The sequence below is a fragment of the Somniosus microcephalus genome, chromosome 2 (assembly GCF_052327205.1).
Source record: "Somniosus microcephalus isolate GS21.2 chromosome 2, FLI_Smic_1.0, whole genome shotgun sequence".
NCBI classification, from domain to species: Eukaryota; Metazoa; Chordata; class Chondrichthyes; order Squaliformes; family Somniosidae; genus Somniosus; species Somniosus microcephalus.
Window position 1 is genome coordinate 29,307,413 of NC_140988.1, and position 24,981 is coordinate 29,332,393.

At 42.3% G+C, this 24,981-nt stretch overlaps 1 protein-coding gene across 4 annotated transcripts in view; it reads left to right on the forward strand.

The window, feature by feature from the left end:
* man2b2 (mannosidase, alpha, class 2B, member 2) overlaps window positions 1–24,981 on the forward strand; it is a 65,932-nt gene that overhangs the window by 6,655 nt on the left and 34,296 nt on the right. For all 4 annotated transcript variants that reach the window (XR_015081033.1, XR_015081032.1, XM_086008168.1 and 1 more), the window contains exons 2-11: window positions 1,185–1,331; window positions 3,520–3,625; window positions 4,624–4,796; window positions 7,421–7,536; window positions 9,736–9,913; window positions 11,160–11,358; window positions 14,859–15,049; window positions 16,904–17,090; window positions 20,464–20,591; window positions 23,968–24,260. Coding sequence is in view for 2 of the 4 variants with exons in the window: in XM_086008168.1 (XP_085864294.1) it covers window positions 1,185–1,331; window positions 3,520–3,625; window positions 4,624–4,796; window positions 7,421–7,536; window positions 9,736–9,913; window positions 11,160–11,358; window positions 14,859–15,049; window positions 16,904–17,090; window positions 20,464–20,591; window positions 23,968–24,260 (1,718 nt within the window). In the remaining 2 variants the exon portion in view is untranslated. The remainder of the gene's footprint in view (window positions 1–1,184; window positions 1,332–3,519; window positions 3,626–4,623; window positions 4,797–7,420; window positions 7,537–9,735; window positions 9,914–11,159; window positions 11,359–14,858; window positions 15,050–16,903; window positions 17,091–20,463; window positions 20,592–23,967; window positions 24,261–24,981) is intronic.

The window sequence follows — 24,981 nt, forward strand, 5'->3', positions numbered from 1 at the left end:
TTGGTTTGTTCTGTCTTGTAAAATCGCACACTGATATAATGGGTGTGAACGGGGCCTTGCAGGTGATGTGACCAGACTTGAGATGAAATACATGGAAACAGCAGTACCCATTTTTGAAATTGGAATGATGATCAATTTCACCAATTCTTGGTGCATTTATTCAATTTTATTTGAAGATTATTAAATCATTGTTCATACTAACCCAGTTTAGCCAAAAGATTAGTTTTGCAGCCAGGCAATGGAACTAGGCCATGCAGCTCAACCATTCAGCAATTCTTTGGAAATGTTTGCATTAGTGTGTACCTGCACCTGATTCCTTTCCCAGTTTTGGATTATTGCTAATTTATCTTTTAGATTTGATTGATTGCACTTACAGTGGACACCACGGGTGATCCCAGTGGCTCAGAGTTAGAGGCACTGTCTCAGAGTCAGAACAAGTTCAATCTGTGCCTTTGTTACCTCTAGACTTGACTATTCTAGCGCACTCTGGCTGGCCTCCCACGTTCTCCCCTATGTAAACGTGAGGTCATCCAAAACTCAGCTGCCGGTGTCCTAACTCGCACCAAGTCCTGTTCACCTATCACCCCTGTGCTTGCTGACCTGCATTGGCTCCCGGTTAAGCAATGCCTTGATTTCAAAATTCTCATCCTTGTTTTCAAATCCTTCATGGCCTCGCCCCTCCCTATCTCTGTAATCTCCTCCAGCCCCACAACCCCCCCCCCCACGGGAGATATCTGCGCTCCTCTAATTCTGGCTTCTTGAGCATCCCTGATTATAATCGCTCAACCATTGGTGGCCGTGCCTTCAGCTGCTTAGGCCCTAAGCTCTGGAATTCCCTCCCTAAACCTCTCCACCTCTCTTTCCTCCTCCAAGATGCTCCTTAAAACCTACCTCTTTGATCAAGCTTTTGGTCATCTGCCCTAATTTCTCCTTATGTGGCTCGGTGTCAAGTTTTGTATGACAACGCTCCTGTGAAGCACCTTGGGACGTTTTACTATGTTAAATGTGCTATATAAATACAAGTTGTTGTTGCTGTTTGTGCTGAGTTACTTGATATTGCTGGTGCTGTTGGAAAGGTGTTACGACTGGCATAAGAAGATGGTCTATGTTACTGGTAATGCACTGTGTACTAATCTTCTAAACGTATCCTCTAAGGCAGTAACTAGTTTGTTATCTCTCAACAGGAGAGCATGCATGCATATGCAGCCAATGTTTACAGCACTGTCGTGGAAGAACTGGTGAAGGGGAAAGAGCACAAGTTTATTGTGGTGGAGCAGGAGTTCTTTCGGCTCTGGTGGGACAATGTGGCCACAGCTGCACAGAAAGAACAGGTAATGGGAGAAATTTGGTATGAATGTACTTTTTATTTTCCATTTGACTTATTACAGAATGTTACAACCACAAATACAGGCCATTTGTCCCATGAGATGGTGGAAGCAGGTTCAATAGTAACTTTCAAAAGGGAATTGGATAAATACTTGAAGGGGAGAAAATTGCAGGATTATGGGGAAAGCACAGGGAAGTGGGACTAATTGGATCGCTCTTTCAAAGAGCCGGCACAGGCACGATGGGCCGAATGGCCTCCTTCTGTGCTGTGTGATTCTATGTCTGTGCCAGTGTTTTTCTTCACATGAACTACCTAGTCAAATCTCCTCCTCCTGCGCACTCCCCATACCTTTTAATATTTCTCCTTTTAAAACAAATATCTAATTCTCTTTGAAAGCAATTTATGAACTCTCAAAAACGGTTTATGGCAGAAAATTCCCTATTCTAATTACCCTTTCGTCTTTTTGGATGAGACATATATTACTGGTAGTGCCCTCTCATGTTGATGTAAAAGATCCCAGGGCACTATTTGATGATTACAAATAATGGATTACTTTTGAAGCACAATCACTGTTGGTTTGTAGGCAAATGTGGCCCTCACCTTCGAGCAACTTGCACTGACCTTGAACCCTGGCTTATTTTTTTTTATCCAGTTCTAATTCCGGGGGGTCTGAAGACAATTCTCGTGCCCTTACCATTGCCTTGGCTGAACTGAGCTCACTGACCACAGACTAGGGATTGAATCTGGGACCTTCCTGATTTAATATGGCTCAGCTACTCCGTGCATAAGCTCAGTGAGTCATTGTAAGGCCTATTCTTCAGTTCAATAAAATTGTCTCATTCAGTCACCATTTAAATGTTTCCCATTACATGTGACTAGCATAGAGAGATACAAAATCAAGGAAGAAAATATATCTCAGGAAAATGGGGAAAAGCAGCCGCTCCCAATTCCCTACCCCGTGAGAATAACAAGGTGACAATCCAAAGAGGTCCTACACAAAAACTATCTACACCTAATTAAGAACAGATGGTAGTCCCATGGATACTTTTGCAAAAGAATTCCCATTGCTGACATTTAAATAAAAAATGAAATGTCAATATATAACGCATTAACCTTGACCCCTCGTCACCCAGACATGCATATGTAACCTAGGAGGCTTGCAAGTGCCCATCGCCTTCACTGAAACCTAGGGAATGGTTGATGGCATTGAGCTACACTGCAGTAAATACTGAAAAAAGGTCGAGAGCCAATTCATCATGTAGTGGCCGGCATGCGTGAAAACCCGGAACTTGCGATCTGTCAAGTTTCAGCTTGACAGATCATCCGCATCCCCGGGAATTGGACATTCGCTGGCGGAAAGTTGGGCTATTTGCCCAACTGCTGCCCACCGAATGCCCGTGAAACTCTTACGCCTGGTAAAAGCAAGCATAGGGCCTTCTATCCTTCCCCTCCAAATCTCTACTCCATACGACAATATTGAGCAAGTGTAAGTTGCTGGACATGTCATTTTATGTTTCCGGTTGTGTCTAACACCGACTTTTCTTTTAATACCTTTAATGCTGAATGCCACCTTCAGAATATACATTGTGTTCTGTCAAATAACATTTGCGTAGGGCCTTCTTATACCAGCATAAGAGTTTGAATAAATATTAATTTAAAAAAATTATTTAAACATTAAAATTAGTTAAGTTAATTTTAGCCCCTTTAAAACATTTAAATTTATTTTCCAAAATTAAATTTTTGTTTCAAATGTTTAATTGTATTTTAATTAATTTTGAGCATGTAATGATTTATTTTATTTAACTGGTGTGTAATTGTGTTTTTTTAGGGGATTCCTATTCATGCTTACGGGGATTCCGTACCTAAATGGAATCCCCATATGCATAATGGGTATTCCCCTTTTTGATTGGCTGAGCTGGCCCACGTGATCCCGGGGGATGCTTGCGAACCGCATGCGTCCCTGGGATACGTGGGCCTTTCCGCAGGCCTACGCGTAGAGTCCCAGGAGCGCGAGTCTACGAACGTCCGGGATCATCGGGCAGGCTCGTACTTTTCTTGCGGCTCGGAGGCATTCGCCCACGGGAAGCCTCCGACTGCAAATTCAGGCCCAATGTTTTTATTCCTATGTGAGTTGATTTAAGTAATTTTTGATATTGTAAAAGTGGTTTATTATTAGTAAGTATTAATTTCAGGTGCACCAGTTGCTGGAGGAGGGACGTTTGGAGTTTATCATTGGAGGCCAGGTGATGCATGATGAAGCAGTAACAGAACTCAGTTCCCAGATCTTACAGCTCACAGGTTTGTATCCTTCGACTCCAAATGACAATATTGAGCGAGTGTAACCTGCTGGCCATGTCATTTTATGTTTCCGTTTGTGTCTAACACCGACTTTTTTTTCAATACCTTTAATGCTGAATGCCACCTTCAGAATATACATTTATGTTCTGTCAAATAACATTTGATTTCCTGCACAATACTTAGGGTGACTATTTTCAACTGCAATTGGAGAATTGTACAATAAACTATAAGACACAGACCTTATTGGGTCAAACACAATTCCCGCATATCGATCATTAGGACGCATTGGTTGAAAGGTCATTTTCAGCATGTCTTTTTGGTTCTGGTGAAGTGTACGCACCCACAACATCAAGAACCTGTTTCTTCTCTTTTCAGATGCTGATTGAATTTCCTGCTGTTGTTGCGGTGTATCTTTGTCTTTTCTAGTCTTATCTATTGCGAGTACAGGTAGACTATCCTTTATCCGAAAACCTCGGGACCAGCCGTGTTTCGGTTTTCGGAAAATTTCGGATTTCAGAAGGTATTTTATAAGACTGGGAAATTTGTCGGGGGTGGCGGTCGGCGGGGGGTCGGTCGGGGTCGTGCGCACGACTTACGCTGAACGAAACCTTTCGGTTTTCAGAGGATTTCGGTTTTCGGAAGTGCGGATAAAGGATACAATATCCCTTATCCGAAAGGGTGGGGGTCGGCGGGGGGTCAGCGGGGGTCGGGGTCGTGCGCACGACTTACGCTGAACGAAAAAACCTTCGGTTTTTAGAGGGTTTCGGTTTTCGGAAGTTCGGATAAAGGGTAGTCTACCTGTACTAAGTTTATTAAAAATGTAATCTTTAAAACAAACTGGTGCTCCACCCATGTTAAATTGGAAACATCACAGATATCAGACAATCATAGTTGTCTCATGTTCATACGTACAATTGTAATTTTTATGAAGTTATTTTTATGATCTTGATTTTGAGACATTTATGAAGATGTTTTGATGACACCATATGTCTTTGCAGAAGGACACGGTTTTCTGTATGAAACATTTGGAACAAGGCCTCAGTTTTCATGGCACGTGGATCCCTTTGGCGCATCAGCCACCACCCCCACAGTGTTTGCTTTGGCCGGTTTTAATGCTCATCTCATCTCCCGTATTGACTATGATGAAAAGGACATGATGCAGAAAAATAAGGTGAAACAGAGCAGGGAGAAATCCAAGGAACAATCTAACTGTTAGCGTCAACTGTATATGTACGTCCTGGTGTAACATGTTCATGTTCCCGCATTCAAGTTTTCCTCTGGTGAGGCGCTGTGCCTCTGACGTATCCAATCTAGCAATACTGTTTAGAATTTCTAAACCTTGTCACAAATGTGGTGGAAGGATTGATGTGTCAGTCTGTGTTCTAACGAGTCACTGTAATCACAGTTGTAGTGTTGTGAAGTGAGCATCTCAAAGTTGCTCAATCTACCCTGCAATTTTTATCACACAATGTTAGAATGCGCTTGGACTTTATCCTCCGACAAATGCACCAAGAATTGTTAGCATCAGATATTGAGCTGTTAGAAATTTCCCTCTAATTTTTATCCCTGTATCGCAACTCATCTGGGATCTGAAGGACATTGCGAAATGACCTTCCGGATTTATAGAACAGGAAGGTGCACAAGAACAGTTAAATGTGGCTCCCTGAGAATTGTTCTCTCAACCTTATGGAATCCACTGAGTGTCTCCTACAACAGAATATGTGTCTTGCACAATTCGCTGTCACCAGAGTAGTGAAGGTTAAGGGTATTTTTAATGAGCTGTTCTCTTTTTCAAGGATCTTGCTGTACTTCCTGTAAGCAGACCTCCCATCACCTACACACTGGAAGTCACAGCCTCTTGACTTTCTGTTCCTGCAGAAATCTTGTATCCTTTACAACTCGCACAAGCCTTGCTCACTAGAGTCCTCTGCACTTTACTACTCTTCCAAGTCCCTCATAAAGACAGTAAAATCAGCACACCGCACTGAAGCTAGGCTCAGGTTCTGAATTGACTAACTGGATTTATTTCCGTAAATTAAGCAAGTAAGACACGTGCAGAAACAATATACGTTTTAGTATAGTGACAGCAGTAAATTTTAAAGTTACACTCAGCCCAAACAGCATTGAATGTAGAGTCTCTTTTACCACTAGTATGTAACTATCTCCAGTGCAAGTTTTTTAGTCCTGTACAATTCAGGACCATCTTTTGTTTCCACACTCTCAAGGTTCACTCTCACATGCCAGACAAAAGTGATTCATTTGCATTTGATTTCCTGGCATTCACAGCAAATTCTGGTTAGACATAAAATAATAAATATTGATGTTACAGGCTAAATAGTTAAATAGTTGCTCTGAAAGACACATTTCCATTTTTATTACATGGGTTTTTTTTTTAAACCAGGATCACATTCTGCTAGTTTGTCCAGTGGGCTTCCCTCTAACACACAAAGAGACTGTTACTCCTATTCAGCCATGGCTCAGTTGGTAGCATTCTTGCCTCTGAGTCAGAAGGTTGTGGGTTCAGGTCCCACGCCAGGGACTTGAGCACAAAATCTCAGCTGACACTCCCAGTGCAATGCTGAGGGAGTGCTGCACTGTTGGAGGTGCCGTCTTTAGAATGAGACATTAAACTGAGGCCCTGCCTGCCCTCTCAGGTGGACGTAAAAGTTCCCACAATACTATTTTGAAGAAGAGCAGGGAGTTCTCCCTGCCTGGCCAATATTTATCCCTTAACCAAAGTCACTAAAACAGATTATCTGCTCATTATCACATTGCTGTTTGTGGGAGCTTGCTGTGTGCAAATTGGCTGCCACGTTTCCTACATTACAACAGTGACTCCACTTCAAAAGTACTTCATTGGCTGTAAAGCGCTTTGGAACGTCCTGAGGTCGTGAAAGGCGCTATATAAATGCAAGTCTTTGTTTCGGTTTTTTATTTGTTTGCCGTAACTGAATAAGTCAAATTAATTTTCTATACTGAGGACTTTTTTTTTTTACTCGTTGTTTGGGATAACATTCCACAGTTCCATTTATTTTCAACAGCAAACTAATAGCTACAAGTCAAATCATATGTCCTTGTATTTCCATGCATACTATTGTGCTGCCGGGAGACAGCAATTTTACTGTAAATAGGTGGTGTAGAAAACAAGCAGCAATATGATGCAGTGGCAGTGAGAGAACATGGGCTTAATTTCTCCTCTCCTCTCCCACTCCCCATTGTTAATTTACTGATCTAAGTTGTATTGTGGGGAAATAAATATGATGGGGGAGGGCGGGTGGCTGGTGCCTCAGAAGAGGGAGGGAAAATGAAAGTGCGACTTGTCCCGGGCCAGTGTCATGTATCTCTTAACCGCTGCTCAAGAATTGTATTGGGACAGGCTTGGGAGCAGGTCACTGGAGGTTATTACCAGACAGTCATTTCAGAAATGGGGAACATTGCCCACAATCCATTGTCCCTGTTGATTCTGTTACTGGGCAGAACTTCTTGATGCCTCAGGAGGGGGCGGGGGCGGGGCTGGGGACACTTCAGACACACACACCTGCTCCCGGGTTATCCCTGACCAGTCCTGAAGCTTAAGGCAGAGCAGCATGAAGTATTGTGGTGAGAGAATGAATAATTACACAGATACCTATCTTTTTGTAACATTTTGGATCATGAGGCAATTCAGTAGAATACACACCATCTTAAGAAGAATGAAATGTTCCTTTTTCTGAAGGGGTTCATGTATCTGGATGAGCTGTGGTTTTTCTCTGAATTATTTTTTTTCTCTCTTCCTGTTCTTCCTCCCCTATACAGAAGCTCCAGTTTGTGTGGCGAGGATCTTCCTCTTTGGCCCAGCAACAGGAAATCTTCACTCATACCATGGACCAGTACAGTTATTGCGTCCCTTCTTCTCTGCCATTCTCCAACAGGTAATACAGTTTTCACTTTAATAACCCAAATAAGGAAGTGTTGGGTGGGTACTCAACACTTTGGGCTGGATTTTATGAACCTCGGCGGGTCCGTGGCGGGCGATGTCGGTGGCGGGTCCCGACCCCGCTGCTGGCTCCATCCGAGCCTCCGAAATGACTTTCCCCTGATTGGGCTTGTTAAGCCTGCCCAGCGCGTTTCCCGGCCAGTTAGAGGAAGCGGGTCATTTGATGACGCGTCATCAGCTTCTTTAAAGAGACCGTGGCCGACTTTCTTTTGACATTTGTGCCGTCAGTGTTCTACAGCATTGAGGTGTTGCAAACACCAACAAGCACCGCACAGAGGTGCACGGCTGCACCCAGGCTCTCCCATGACTCCCTCCATATGCTTATGGAGGGAGTCACAGCACACAGGGAGGTCCTCTTCCCTTCCCATGGGCGGAAGAGACCTCCCCAGGTGATCAACACAGCCTGGTTGCACATTGCAGAGGAGGGCACAAACAGGGATGTGGTGAGGAGGACCTGGGTGCAGTGCCGCAAATGTTTCAATGATCACGAAACGCTAGTACAAAGCCACACTCAACCTCATCCTGCTGTGCCTCTCATCACATCCCCATCACTCTGCCTTCCCTACCCTACTCCTGCACATCCTTACACCAACTTACCTTGCACCTCCACCCATCCCGCTCTATCTACATTATCACTTCCCCATCTCCCTAGCCACCCCTCACACTCACCCTCATCCGAGTGCAATCATAACAACTTTTCTCTTGTCTTGTCTCATAACTCCGATTTCTCAGGCTATGGATCAGTCTTGTGGCTCTTTGCACTGCTTCCAACAATTGAATGTCTCCCTTGTGTCTTGGTACCAGAACGAGATGTAGCACTCAGAGCGGTGTACAGTTTGATCGTGACTCCCGCTGACTTGTATTCTGCTGTTTTGACGTTCTAATTCAACATTCTATTGGCTTTGTTGATCGTTGCCCTCCATTGGTTGGACACGTTTGAGTGTTGAGTTTGCTAAGATTCCTAGATCTCTTCAACTTCGTCCTTCGATATTTCAACTCCATTCATAAAATGCCTGTGCCATCTCTTTCTCATGTACTCTACACTTTTCTTTATTTTTTATCTGCCACTGCTCTGTCCATTTCTCATTCTCATTCTCTAATTTCTGAGTTGCCTCCTTCAATTCCATTGCTCTTCCTAAATAAGTGCTGTCTGAAAATTTGACTAATTTGCATTGAGTTTCTGAGTCCAAGTCATTGATATAAATTAGAAACGGTGTGGGCCCAGCATCCACTCAGTACTTCTCCCAATCCCGATGTAACATTTTTAACAAGTACTTATTGTTTTCTACCAATCGTTGTCAAATTTTCTGTCAAATATTTTTGTCTTCTAATACTCCTGTGAAGCGCCTTGGGATGTTTTACTACGTTAAAGGCGCTACATAAATGCAAGTTGTTGTTACCCTTCAGTTAATTTCATATCTTTTCCCAAGACTTGCACTGAATTCCCACACTTTTGAGTTTAACGAATAGGCATTTTACAAAGTTCCACATGTAAGGTTATCTGGAAACCTAATTACGAGTAAGGTTTTCCACAGTTCACTTGGTATGTAATTTCTTCAGAAAAGTCAAGGAGGTTGGTTAGGCATCATCTTCACCTTCTAAATCTATGTTGACTACTGTTTACTAAACTATTGTACTAATAATCTTTTAAGTTAACATCTAATAATTGAGTCCATTATTCTACATGGTATTAATGTTGCCTGTTTTTGATATGTTGCCATTTTTGGAATATGGGCACCATGTTGGCCTGCTTCCAATCTACTGCTGGTCCCCTGCTGGTTCACACTGGCTGCACCTAGCAATAGCATCCTTTTTAGGCTGAACTTGGTACGAGCGTCAAACTATTGGTTTCTCCAAAATTAGGAGCTAATAATGCTTTTTTGACATTCATGCAGTGCAGAAAAAACAGGATTCCACCAACACCATACACACAATATAACTGAGGTGCGATATTCATTGGTTCTGCGATATAACTCGGGTGAAATATTGAGTGGCCTTGTTAGTATCTTAAGGAAAAATAGTCTTTGAACAGTGGACACTTACTTGTAAGGGGGGGGGGGAAGAAGAAAAAATATTTTATGGTTGATCAAATTAGATACAAGGATATATCATCATCTTTTTGAATGTTGTTTAGATCTGGCTTTTTTTGGAATGGAGTTGCTGTTTTTCCTGACCCACCAAAAGATGGAATTTACCCCAATATGAGTCTCCCAGTGACCAAGGAAACAATTCGTGCCTATGCAGAGACCATGGTATCAAACATTAAAGAGCGAGCAGCCTGGTTCAGATCTGGCCATGTTCTGTGGCCATGGGTAAGAGCTGCAACAGATACACAAGATTTTTGTTGTTTCAAAATGTTGAATGATTCTCATGTATTTGGTATGCAGTAATGTGCATTGTGACTCATTCATGGAATTGGATTGGAATGTTTAAAATATAAATCAACAAGTTGGAACAAGTAAAACGTTGTATTCATTTCATATATATATTTCATGTTTGAATGTGCCAATCCTTTGTTCCAAGTAAAATTCTTCCAGGTTCCATTCCCACACTGGTTACTTTTCCCCTATTTACTTTCTACTTGCTTTTTGATTTCAGCTTCTGACACAGTCATTCTCATGTAAAGGTTATGTTGACATTATCAACTTTGAATCACTGAGTTGTTAAATCAGTGCCTGACATTAAGACCTGATGAGTCGTAACTTCCTCTAGCTAAATGTCAGAAAAACTGAAGTAATCCGCTTTGATTCCTGTAATCTCCTTTATGCCTCCAGCATTGACTCCCTTCGATCAGCCTGGCTGTCACCTCCAGTTAAAGCCCAGAGGTGTGGAACCTTGGTGTACTGTGTGGCCCAAGTTCCGCTTCCTTCCCCACATTGCATCTTTTACTAAGACCACTTCCATGACCGAAATATTTCTCTATCAAAACATTTATTACCCCAAAGTTCACTTTCTACAATGCTTTCTGTTCTGGCCGGCCTGGTTTCACTTGTTACAAGCTACAGTACAATTAATCTATAATACCCTGACCCGTATCCACATGCACTCAGAGGACCGTACCTCCATCACCCATTTTGCCAAGCTCCACTGGCTCCCCTTGCCCGAGTAAACTGACTTTAAGATCATTGTTCTCACCTTCCAATCCTTCCATGGCCCTATCTTAATCTGCTGCAGCTATATGTCCTCACATGCACTTCCAGTCCTCTGACACTGGCTTAATTCTTTTCTGGTGTGGAGATGCCGGTGTTGGATTGGGGTGGACAAATGTAAGAAATCACACAACACCAGGTTATAGTCCAACAGCTTTATTTGAAATCACAAGCTTTCGGAGCGCTGCTCCTTCGTCAGGTGAAGTGGAGAGATGCATAAAAACACAGCTTATATAGTCAGAGAATAATGTCAGATGTTTACAGGTAATCTTTCTAACTGCCAGATGTGTCTCTCTGTGAGGAGCACGAGAGAAATACAAGTTGTTGGTTCATTAAAATAGTGTTGTCAGTTTGTGTGTAACCTATTTTCCCCCTTTTATTTTTACCTCTTTATTATTTTTGCCCGCAGGGCTGTGACAAGCAGTTCTTCAATGCCTCTGTGCAGTTTGAGAACATGGATCCATTGATGGATTATATCAACCAACATAGAGATGAATTTGGAATTACAGTGCAATATGCTACATTAAGTGAATATATGCAGGCTGTGCACAATGCAAACCTGACATGGGACATCCGAGAGAACCAGGACTTTCTCCCTTACTCCTCAGGTAATGAAAGGCAAACAATAAAACTCATCTCTCCGGGAGCGCACATTGTTTTAATTTTGGAGGCAACAGGCCACTTTTGTGTCCTTTTGTAAAAACTCTTTTGCTATTGTTGCAGGTCCAAAAAAATATTGAATGTTCTAACGCGCTAATGGAGGGTTCCTTGCAGTTGGTATTGGCGGTATTAATGGGAGGACAAGAGGTGCCTTAAGTTATATGTTGTTCCTTTGCATCAGTGGGCACTGGTCTCTCGGCATTCATACTTCTCAATGATGACTGTTTAAAAATCATCTGTGGGTGAACAAGGCGGTCACTGCCAATGTTCCCTTTAAGCTGCGCAGCGGTCTGGAGCTTCCGCGCAGGCTGCTCGGCGACTTTTGAACTGGAATAACCGTGCATGCGCAAAAATTTGAATGGGCTGCGCAGCCACTTAAAGGGGCTGCGCACCCAAAAAAATTTACATGGAACATTGCCGCCACCCCCACTGTTAGCGTGCGGTCCCTATGTTTACAGGTGGCAAAATTAATTTGCAGATGGGCCCATTTGCAATTTTGTGCAACAACACATTTTAAAAGTTAAAACTGCCATTCCAATTTTTTTTTTTTAAAGTGTCTGCTTTTTAACTAATTTAATGTTCTAAAATGCTTGAGAAAATTATGTATGGACAGCAAATTATCTTAGTTGTTTTAAATCCATCCTAATATTTTTTTAAAAACTTTAAAAGGCCTTTTTTAAAGGTATTATTAAGTGTGTATCCTTTATGCTTTCTTTTGTAGAGTTTACAAAATATTCTGTGTATTGAGCAAAATCTCTGCCCTAAATAGTCATGTGTTGGGAAAAATACTCGAGGCAGCGACGTGGGTCATTTGTTATTCAGGGATTTGTGTCCATGGATCAATGCAGTAGCTTTTTCAACCAGAAAAAAAACCTGTGCTGATCTGTTGTCTTATAAACACTTGCAAGGAGAGCTGGATAGAAAGAGCCAGTCCCAATATCTCCTACTGTTGAGTGTGATGTCAGTGCTGTACCTTGCCAGTTCCTGTGGAGGGAGCCATTGCGTGCTTTATGCATCAGCAGTTTGTAATAAGATGGTCAGAGTTTTAAAAATTGTTCTGATTACTGCTCCATAATTGGAGATACTTGTAGATAAGTAGGTTCTTCAAGCACATTGCAAAAACTAACCAGTGGCTGTAGAACAATTTTAATGTATTACTCTAATGGGAAGTAATCGCTAACCGTACAAAATTAGTACGGGTTGTAATTTGAAGAGAGCTGTTCTCGGTATCTGTGAAGAGGAGTGGCTGCTTTGCTCAGCAATGGCATTGTACTGAAATAGGAGAGAGCGCTGTTGTCACCTAGGTAAGGAACTGATTGGCCTGGAACTTGCGGTCAGTGGCGAAGCAAAGGCGTTCGCCGCTGGCTCCGACATAAGCTTCGCACAAAGATCTCGCCATCTCGGTGGTAAGATGTTCGGGGTTTTTTCCCAGTTCAAATCAACGGAGGATAGTGGGGATCCCCTAGTGCGAGCTGCTGTGATGTCAACACGCTGTCTAAGCAGCCAATCAAAATGCAGAACTCTCACAGACACCCAACAAGGAAGTGAGTAAGCTCTTAAAATTCTAACTTTTTGAAAATGTTAGAGAGTGCAAAACAAAGATTGGGGCTCCCACATGGGGAAAAGACAAACCTGAAATAAAGATGAACAAAGTTTCTTAAAAATTTACATTAAAAAAAAAATTGATAAATTTCACACTTCACAAAATTAAAAGTAGTTATTCAGGGCCATAACCTTTGTTTAGCAGTCAATACGCTGTTAAACCCCCAGTTACACCTAATCCCTCTGGGTCTAACTTTTAGTTTAATTGCTGCGGAAGAACCAAAGTATTTGTCAGTTTCCCTGATTTGAGTGATCTCACTGATTGCCCGCTCTGTGGGGGTGGGAGGCACGGCGCAGCCTTTGTCAGACCAGTGAATGACAGCCCGCAACTTCAGGATTTCCGCTTGCGCCAGCGCATGTGCCAAATCCCAAAGTTGCGGTCAGTCTCAAAGGCGGAATGACGGTGAACGCTGCCATCCGGACCGCAAATTCCGGGCCATTATTGTGTTGGTATCGGGTATGCAGAGCACTTGAGGGTGGCGTGGGGGGCTGAATTAACGTGCATAGTTTAAACATTTGGGTTAATGACTATTGATGATTCCTGATTCATCACACTGTTCAGCTCGGTAACTCTTCCTGACTAACTTCCTCAATGAGGTCAGTGGAACTCGCTGTTCAAATGTTTAATCTGATAATAAATTGCAAAAAAATATATCTTTTCAGTTTTTTTAAGAAGGATATTGATGGTGATGCTCACATTTGAAATATTCTGGCTGCTTGTGGTAGTGGGCTTTCAGGGTATTTTGAAGATTTGAGTGTGTCGTGCTCTAATCCCAGAAAGGTTAGTACCCAAATTTGAGGCCTGATTTCAGGCCTTTTGCTACTCCATTTCACCAATACCAAGTCAAATTGTCCAGCTTAATCAGTTATGGATTCCCCAGCTTAATCCGTTATGGATTCCCTTAACAATGTGATATTTCTCCTTTTTAAAATGGTAATGTTCTTCCTCACTACGAGTTCATTGATTGAGTTCCCATTGTCGTCTGTGTAACTCAGGGGGTGCAGAGTGAAAGCCAGATGCTTGCTCATAAGGAGGGAGCGAGAATCATTAGGAACACTGTCACTCACACATGGTGCAAATTTTTTTTTAAATGCACTAAGTCGAACTAACGTGCAATCTCTTGGATAGAGGAAGAATAACAGGTGAAATGAAAACATTGCTATGCTGGTCATTGATTATTTTTTGTTGCTTAGGACAGCATTGACCTGGGAAAAAGAGCTATTTGCTTAATCCTATGACCAAGTATACCATGTGGGCAAAGCTACAGCCAGACTGGAGTTGTCCCCTCTATTCCTAGTTAAAAATTTGCAGGGTTAAGCGGGGGAAGGGCAGGGGAGTGGGACCGGCTGAGAGTCTGCACGGGCTTGACTGGCCGAATGGCCTTCTTCCGTGCTGTAACCATTCTATGATTCTATAAATGATTATGGAATGAAAAGACCAACAGATATGGCTTGAGTCAAACCACCATCACCAACTAGGCAACAATGGAATTGTAAACCAATTGACAACAATGCTGCTTGTAAAACACATGAATTTTATCTTGAGTTAAACATGATGCATATTATTTTCCGTCTCTCTCTTTGTTCCTGTGAGTGACTACATGGTTTCTACTCACACGGTATAACTGAGATCAGGACCTTTTTGCCTAACACGTACCATTCATGTTCATTTTATAATTACAGATTTTGTTCTTTTAAAAAAAAAAGCTCTAAATGGTACTAACCCTCATCTTTATTGCTGACCTCCTTTTGTATGTTTTAAATTACAACTATACAGAAGAAAGGAAACTTAAATTCTTTCTTGGCAACAGATGATGTTGTTTATATTTTACCTGTCTAATTCCAGAGCCATTTCAAGCCTGGACTGGATTTTATGCCTCTCGGAATATACTGAAAGGAATGGCCCGGAGAGCAAATTCTTTCCTCTATGCCTGTGAATCCCTTTTCACTTTGTACCTCTTGAGATACCCAGCGGGATCTATAGACAGACTTTGGGCTCTACAACAAATTCAGCATCTGAGATGGGCAGTATCGGAGGTGAGGACTTTCAGGCACCTTGCTGATCAGCTACATTTTCTAGTGAGGTATAAAGTGAAGAAATATTCCAAATTGTACTCATGTACTTTTTTTTTTGAAAAGGCTGGTCAAAATAATCATAAATTGTATTTTATTTCCTCAGTTGCTACCCAAAAGGAGCAATAGCGGGCGTTCAGAAATGGTGTCAGCTGTAGTTCAGTTGGTAGCACACTCGCCTCTGAGTCAGAAGGTTGTGGGTTCAAGTCCCACTCCAGAAACTTGAGCACAAAAATCTAGGCTGACACTCCAGTGCAGTACTGAGGGAGTGCTGCACTGTCGGAGGTGCTGTCTTTCGGATGAGCCATTAAATCGAGGCCCCGTCTGCTCTCTCAGGTGGACGTAAGAGATCCCATGGCACTATTTTGAAGAAGAGCGGGGGCGTTATCCCCGCTGTCCTGGTCAATATTTATCCCTCAATCAAAATAACAACAACAGATTATCTAGTTATTATCACATTGCTGTTTGTGGGAGCTTGCGGTGCACAAATTGGCAGCCCCGTTTCCTGCATTATAACAGTGACAACACTTCAAAAATGCTTTGGCTGTAAAGGCCTTTGGGACGTCCGGTGGTCATGAAAGGCGCTATATAAATGCAGGTCTTTCTTTCTTTACAGTTTGGGGGAAAGGAGCACGGCAAAATTAACCGGACAATGCAGAGCACTCATGTAATATGTCTGTACTCCCAAGAAGTACCTCTATGGAATAATACAGTACAAATTGTGTTTTGATGCCACATAGCTGACACAGTTTCACAAGACTACCGTTATTATCTAGTGCAGATGCAGTCAAATGATAGCAGAGAAGATAATGTGTACCTAGTTAATTACTAGATGCTAATTGAATTGAGATTCAAATGACTTGTGTCATGTGTATACTTACAGGACTGTGTGTCCATCCTTTTTAATAGTGCATTTCCAGAACTAACTTGTATGCGTGTATTTTTTAAGCGAGCAACAGTGAAGTTAAGATTCTCACGCTTTGGCTTGCAAGGGTAATCCAAAAAACGAATCACTGCATTTGTTGTCCTAGCTGTGTAGTCCTTGAGTGTTTATTGAGCATGATAAGTTAATGCAGCAGCTGGGTACTCCATTATAAAAACTGAGACTGATTTCATATTGGAGCATTTGGAAAAAATAGCCACTCAGCACGGTGGCATAGTGGTTAGCACTGTTGCCTCACAGCGCCAGGGACCTGGGTTCGAATCCGGTCTCGGGTGACTGTCTGTGTGGAGTTTGCACATTCTCCCCGTGTTTGCGTGGGTTTCCTCCGGGTGCTCCGGTTTCCTCCCACAGTCCAAAGATGTGTGGGTTAGGTTGATTAGCTATGATAAATTGACCCTTAGTGTTAGGGGGATTAAATACGTGGGGTTACGGGGATAGGGTGGGATATGTGTTGGCGTAGGGGTGACGAGGATCGGGTGGGATATGTGTCGGTGCAGGCTCAATGGGCCGAAATGGCCTCTATCTGCACTGTGGGGTTTCTGTGATTTCTGTGATAACTAAAGAAACGCTAAGGGAATTTTAAAAGTTAGCATGAGTGGAGTGCATGTCAGGAATTTGGCCACGAGGGTTATGGCGCCGATTCTCAGTGCAAAGATTTGCCAGCCAATGGACAGAGAATCATGCGGGTCGGGCAATGCTCTGCACTGGGAGTGCTGAATGGGAGTGTTTACTCCACTGGACATCATGAAATAAAATGAAATAGAAAATTGTAATCGTTTCAATTCATATTCTTTTAAAAAAAAAAAACAAATACACGCCTTTAAACTTTGCATTTCTGTTTTATCTTTATGGAAATGTCAACATTTGTGTATTAGGTACAACATCATGATGCCGTAACTGGGACAGAGTCTCCCAAAGTGAGAGATATGTACATGGATCACCTACTACGAGGGATGTGGGCTGTGAAATCAGTAATGGCCGCCATATTTCAAGAAACCCTGAATACTGGAAAGGATAAATTTGATTTTCTTCTTCCCTACAGTCAAGACACCAGAAGTACAGGTACAGATAGTTTCTCACACAAGGTGCAGAGTTTTCTTGAATGTTAACTGGGCAGAATGCACGAACAGGTACACCAAGTAAGTTGACAATAAAAGCAGTCATTGGGCCAGTAATTCCTGTCCCAACGCGCGAGTACGGACGGGGTACTCATGCATGGGCTCGGAAGAATTGCCGGTTTTCAGCATGCACAGCGCATGCGGGGAAAACCGGCATTTCCTCTCCTCTGACCCAAGGGGTTAAGAGGCGGAACGCGTGCGAGGTTTCAGGTAGCGCGTGCGCGCTGAACTTCCCTTTTTTTTTGAAGAGTTGCCTGTGGGGAAAAGACTCCGGTTTTTACGCGTGGAAAAAGCAGCCGTAAGTACTTACTTTTAATGGGTAAGTGGTCTATTAAGTAAAATTAGAAAAATTTTCCACAGGTTCATTTTTTTTAAAGAATTTAAGAATAAGTGTATTTTTAGCCCTGATTTTTTATATAATAATTTTTTTCAAAATTTAAAATTATTGTTTAAAATAGTTTTTTATAGTTATTTATAGTTTATTTAAGTAGTGCGATGTTTTTTTAAATTTTCTTTCAAGTTTAAGTAGTGTTTTGGGGCCAGGAGTTTTCATGAGTTTGACAGTTCTTACTATCAAACTCATGAATGAACTTTTGCAACCTCCCATTGGTTGCCCAGTGCTCACGTGATCCCAGCCGGCTCATCGCACTAAGTACGCCGCTGGGTCACGCACGCACAGTGCGGCAGGACCTGAAGCGGGCCAGTGACCGGAAATGCAATGCGGGCCAGGATTGAAATGTCAGCATGCCGGGTAAGTGCACATCAGGGGCTTGCATGCGTGGCAAGCCCCCGAACCTAATTTCTGGCCCATTAATTTTGATTCAAATTCATGGACACAGTGAGGCAAGTATACATTGAAAATCTTTTATTATGATCTAGTCACGAGCAGGGCTATTAGAAAATAGTGAAAGATTGTGACAAAAAATTGCAGTGTTTTCCTTGTTCTTGTAGAGATTCTGGCCTTTAGTAGGTACGTATTGGGTCTCTGTCTTACTAATTCTAATTGTTTTATTGCATGTTAAATTGTTTTAAGATGATTTATTTATCCTCCCTCTATTCCCAGTTCATAGTGACTCTTCACTGCCCCCTCACTTTTGCACTGTCCATGGTGACACTCCCCCAACCCACTGGCACTCTTCTCTTAAATCACAGGATCATGTTCCCGACTATAAAGTGAAGCACAGTTTGATCCCTTGGAATAGTAGCAGCATAGGTGAGAGGTGAGCCAGAGAGTGCAGCACAGTGACTTGTGTCAGGTTGGGGCATGATATTCTGTGTTAAAACATAACACTGATATTTCAGTGGTAATGACTAGTGAATAGAATTTGCATGAGAGACATGTACTAGCAAATCTGCATCTAAATATAGGTTTTCATCTTTTTGAAAATTGTTGCTTGACAACAAGAAGCTGCCCATAAGAGCAATTGTAGGTAAGATTTTACGATCTCATGGTAGATTCACAAAGGTGGCCTATTTATGTCTGAAACTTGATGCAATACTCTGTATTACAAAATTAAACTGAATCCTGGTTAAATCAGTTCACTTTTTTTTTTAAAAACAACCCAACTCTTTTGGCTAATAAAATGGCTGTGGAGAAGTCTGCAACTTGAAACCTATTGCCTTGTTGACTGAATTAAAAATATTAAAGGGACTCAACAATTTGGGACTGAAAGAAGCAAAATTGGTGAAAAAATATAAACAGTAAATGTAACAAAAATAAAAGAAAAATTGAATTCAATTCAGTACTGAAGGAATGGTTTGTGGGTGCGTGTACAAACACAAGCTTAAACTAAAAGGAAATATTTTAATTGCATTGTAATAGCCTTCAAAATAACCTACTTGTGCTGATGTTTTTATCCTTAAAAGAATATGGGGACAGTATTTCCAAGGTTTGAAACCCTGTTTGGAGAGAGCTGTTGCACGCTTTCAGTGGACTTAATTCAACTGTAAAATGACCCATTGCAACGAGTTACAGCCATCTGAGAGCAATAAAACTAGTAGAAATAAAAACAAAAACCCCCCACAAATGCTGGAAACAAAACAGAAAAGGTTTGGAAGCATAGAGCAGGTCAATCAGCATCTTTGAAGAGAAATTATAGGTTGGCGTTTTGAGCAGGACTCTCCAAACAGGGAGGATGCTTTCCCTCGTGGGGGAATCTAGAACTAGGGGGTATAATTTCAGAATAAGGGGGCACCCTTTTAAATCAGAAATGAGGAGGAATTTCTTCTCTCAGAGGGTCGTGAATCTTTGGAATTCTCTTCCCCAGAGAGCTGTGGAGGCTGGGTCATTGAATATATTTAAGGTGGAGATAGACAGATTTTTGAACGATAAGGGAGTCGAGGGTTATGGGGAGTGGGCAGGGAAGTGGAGTTGAGGCCAAGATCAGATCAGCCATGATCTTATTGAATGGCGGCGCAGGCTCAAGGGGCCGAATGGCCTACTCCTGCTCCTACGTCTTATGTTCTTATGTAACCTCTGAAGAAGGGAGGCTGTGCCCAGAACGTTAACCTGTCTTTTCTCTCCGGACGTTGGCAGACCTGTTGCTTGTTTAGAAGAATTTTCTGTTTTCTTTAAACTAGCCTATGGAAATCTTTCAGTGCCCTCCTTAGCCATGTGACTTGACTTGGGAGGCACGGCGGCATAGTGGTTAGCACTGTTGCCTCACAGCGCCAGGGACCCGGGTTCAAATCTGGCCTCGGGCGACTGTCTGTGTGGAGTTTGCACATTCTCCCTGTGTCTGCGTGGGTTTCCTCCGGGTGCTCCGGTTTCCTCCCACAGTCCAAAGATGTGCAGGTTAGGTTGATTTGGCTATGATAAATTGACCCTTAGTGTTAGGGGATTAAATACGTGGGGTTACGGGGATAGGGTGGGATATGTGTCGGTGCAGGCTCGATGGGCCGAAATGGCCTCTATCTGCACTGTAGATTCTGTGATTCTGTAAATGATTAGTACAGTCATGAATTGATGAGCCATTGTTTATTGACCCCTAATGTCAACAAAGCATGCTGTTAAGTTTTGCTTTTGGAGTACACATTTGAAAGTTTAGCAAAAAAAAATGTACATTTTTACTCAAATAGGTTTAGAGCGACACTTTCAATGCACTGCACCTTTCTTGTCATCAGTTTTGGGTGACTGATTCCATGCTTTTCTTTGGGGAATGAACCTATTGTGAACATGATAACTTTATAATTTTCACTTGCGTTTCTTTTGATAACTTTGTAAATTTGTGTAATTAATTGTTGATAATATCACATTTCATCAGTACAGAACTGCATGTGTAAATGTCAGACTGTTTCTATTTTTTCCTCTTTGAAAGAGGATGACTCTTTACAGATCACTGTGTACAACCCTCTTGGATGGAACATCACGACCGTTATTAATGTCTCTGTTGCCTATTCCGTAGTCAGTGTGTATGACGATGCAGGAAACGCTGTACCATCACAGGTATCTGACTTGTGTTTTTGTTGAGAATATTGACAAAGGAAGCCGACAGGTAATGTTTTAATTATGCGAAGTCTATGATAAAATTGGTTCACATTTTTTGCAGTGTAAAACCTGAAAAAATCCTGCACTAGAAATTGTTTTTTAAAAGTTATTGCAACATAGACTTCATTTTTCCCTCGTTATGATCCCAGAAAGCACCTTCTTTCTGGTATCATTCATGTCGTGCAAAGAAGTTTCCTGTATCGGCCTTGACTCGGTGATGGCACTCTCACCGCTGAGTCAGAAGATTGTGTGTTCAAGCCCCACTCCAAGGCTTAAGCGCATAATCTAGGCTGGGGGAGTACTGCATTGTCAGAGGTACCATCTTTTGAATGAGATGTTAAACTGAGGCGATCTGCGTGCTTAATTAGACGTAAAAGATCACACAGCACGATTTGAAGAAGACCAGGGGAGTTCTCCCAATGTCCTGGCCAATATTTAGCTTTCAAAAAAGAGATAAACTGGCTGTTTGTTTCATCGCTGTTAATAGGAGCTTGCTGTGTGCACATTGGAAGACTTGCATTTATATAGCGCCTTTCACGACCACCGGATGTCCCAAAGCGCTTTACAGCCATTGAAGTGTAGTCACTGTTGTAATGTAGGAAATACAGCAGCCAATTTGTGCACATCAAGCTCCCACAAACGGCAATGTGATAATGACCAGATAATCTGTTTTTGCAATGTTGATTGAGGGAGAACTCCCCTGCTCTTCTTCGAAATAGTGCCATGGGATCTTTTACGTCCACCTGAGAGAGCAGACGGGGCCTCGGTTTAACATCTCATCCGAAAGACAGTACCTCTGACAGTGCAGCACTCGCTCAGCACTGCACTGGAGCATCAGCCTTGATTTTTGTGCTCAAGTCTCTGGAGTGGGACTTGAACCCACGACCTTCTGACTCAGAAGGCTGCGTGTTTGCCTACAAAACAACAACTACACTTCAGAAGTAATTAATTGGCTGTAAGGTACTTTGGGATGTCATGTGGATATGAAAGGTGCCATATAAAATGCAAGCTCGTTCTTTGCTCCTTTAACATTTTACCTTCATTATAACATCTTGGGATCAGATCTTGGGATCTGAGCACATTTTGTTATAAGGTGCATAAAGTACATCAGGAAAAGGTTGAGAGCTGATATTGATTGGCTTACTGTCTTAGAACTCAAGCCAATATGAAGGTAACAAGTGTTAGGTGGAATAATAGTGAAGATGTCTGTGATATCCAGCAGGATTTGGTTATTTTCTAATAACAATAAAAATATCGGTGCAGGTTATTGGTACTCTTGGCTTTTAGGACTATTTTTAAAAAAGGCTTCTATCTTTAGTATCTGTTTCTGAGTCCCACTATTGCTTTGTAGCTCTGTCATCCATCCTGGTAGATATTAATAGTGCCTTACATTCTGTAATCATAATCAAGTTTTCAAGTTGCTGTCCATGATTTTCCTATTGCTGATTTAAATGGAGCCCTGCGCACATCCCCCTGGGAGCATGGATTATTCCTGTGGTGTATACATGAAACTAAAAAATCTAACGTCTAGAAAGCTAGAACAACTCATGTCTTCCACAAACATTGTTTAGCAATTGGTTTCCAAGAGATGTCTCTCAATTTTATTGTGTAAACTAAGTGTTTGGCTAAACCACACTATAAGAACATAAGAAATAGGAGCAGGAGTAGGCCATTTGGTCCATCGAGCCTGCTCCGCCATTCAATAAGATCATGGCTGATCTTCTACCTCATCTCCACTTTCCTGCACTATCCCCATATCCCTTGATTCCCTTAATATTCAAAGATCTATCGATCTCTGTCTTGAATATACTCAACGACTCAGCCTCCACAGCCCTCTGGGGTAGGGAATTCCAAAGATTCACCACCCTCTGAGTGAAGAAATTTCTCCTCATCTCAGTCCTAAATGGCCGACCCCTGGTTCTAGACACCCCAGACAGGGGAAACATCTTCCCTGCATCTACCCTGTCAAGCTCTGTAAGAATTGTGTATGTTTCAATGAGATCACCTCTCATTCTTCTAAACTCTAAAGAATATAGGCCTAGTCTGCTCAATCTGTCCTCATAGGTCAATCCCTTCCATCCCAGAAACCAGTCTGGCGAACCTTCGTTGCACTCCCTCTATGGCAAATATATCCTTCTTTAGGTAAGGAGACCAGAACTGTACACAATACTCCAGGTGTGGTCTCACCAAGGCCCTATATAATTGCACTATTCCATCCCTTTGCTTAATTCAGTAAACTACTTTACAGCCTGGTTGACAACATGCTGCTTTCTGCACGCTAACTTTCTGTAAGTGGACTCATTGGCCTAGAAATTGGTCTATACATTTTCGGGCGCTGTTCGGATTACTAAGGGCCCAATATGGGGGGCAGGCTGCGTGAGCACATTTCCGTCTGGAAGTGCAGCTCCCTCCTATTGGTTAAGGACAAACAAGAGACGTCCGTTACCTATGCCTGAAGCAGGCATTGGGCCCTTTGCATTTGCAAATAAGGGGTTGAGCACCAGTTTGAGGCCCACTTCTGTAAAATTGGTTTGCCCTGACGCAGCCGGCGGCACTCGGGGAAAGCAGCCCTAGGGATCGTCTGCAACAAAAAAGGTAAGTAACTTAGCTGAATGATGAGCCAGGAGGTGAAGGAGTGCTCCTTCCAGCCCCACATTAAAGAACCTGCTCAGCTTCCACGACCCCCGTGATCCACGACACTGACCCCCTGCGATCCCTGACTCAGGGCTCGATCCTCGACCCTTGATCCCATCCCATCCCAATCCCAGGCTCAGATCCCCAACAACACACACCTGAGGACCACATGATCATAACAACGGCCCAAACCTGGAGTCCTCTCCACCGGCCGGCTTTGAAATGTGGCCCGAGGCCCAATATCTGGAGCGTCTCGGGCCTCTCCAATCAGCCGCGCAAATTAGGCCCCCCTCCACACCCAAAAATGGTCGCCGCCCAATTTCTCGGCCATTGTATGTCTCTGCTTCATTCAGGTCTGAGCCAAGCTGAGTGTGTGAGAAGGAAAAATCAGAAGGGAGAGCCCTATCTAATAGCCCTGGAAGTTGGGTATAGGGCATATGGAGCTAGCCTGGGAGCATGCTATGTACTTGCCCTCCACACCAGAGCTGCTAAGGTCAGGCAGCCTGAATATGGGAGATAAATTACAAGCAGTAAAGCTTCTTGGCAGGTAAATATATTTTTAAGTTCCAGTAAAAATAATAATCCTTTACGGTGAATCAGTGAGAAATTTTCTCGTTCCGCTGCAATTAAAATGAATATTCTTATGTTCAGTGTACATGCAATAATATTAAAGCAATACAATTTTCATTTTCTCTGGTAGATCCAGAAATCTGCAGATTCTAACAGCACTTTTGACCTGTATGTTCTCGTAAGGCTAAATGCACTCAGCTACCGTAGGTACCTGGTAAAAACAAAAAAATCAACTTGCATCAAGGAGCCAGATGGTAACTGCTCAAAAAATCAACCCTCGTATAGAGGGAGAGTGATTACTTTTGACAGAAAGCTAGTGAGCAAATCGAAAAATCGAGGGCATAGACTGCTACCATTGATGAATGACTGCTATTTATTGATGCTGAATGAGGACACTAACTTGCTGCACAGCATCACTGACAGGTGAGAATCATGGTAAATGGCTCCTATACAAACCAAGCTTAAGAGGAAAAAAACCCAGCTTGTTTCATTTAAACTCCAGCAAGCTTCAGAATAGCAACATAATTCAGAATCCGATTTGGTAAGTGATAATGGAATTTTTTTTTTAAAAGCATTCTTCTAGATTCTTTTAAAATGGGATAATATCAAAGACAGTTAATATAGATTTTTCTTGGACACTTGTAAATCTGGCTTGTGTAATTGATTACGGTAGAGCTGTTGCACAATTGGTAGTTTACATTCAGTGTAGGGAATAACTTCTGTAACACACAATGCACAATGCAAAACCTATTTCCAGGATGCATTTTTCAAAGCAATACAGTTCTCCACAAAAATTGTGACTCATTAGCCAGTTATAAAAACACTTTTTTCTGTTCCTTTTTCTGTCAACTTTTCTCTGTGCCCTCCTTTTGTGGGGGTGTGGACCCCTTACTGCGGCAGCTGTCCTCCAGGATCTTATGCAAGTGACTATTCTCCATAAAGTCAGTGCCCTTTACTGCTGGCCTGGCCGAGACCAGTTAACCCAGCACAGATCAAATATTAAGCATTGTGCCTTCCTGGCCTATATGGTTCAGCTACTCTCTACCTTAACCAACCCAACTAAGAATGTAGAAACAGTCTTTTGTGTAAAATAAGCTGCTTGCTTAGGAGAAATTAACAATAAAACTGTCACGATGACTCTGAT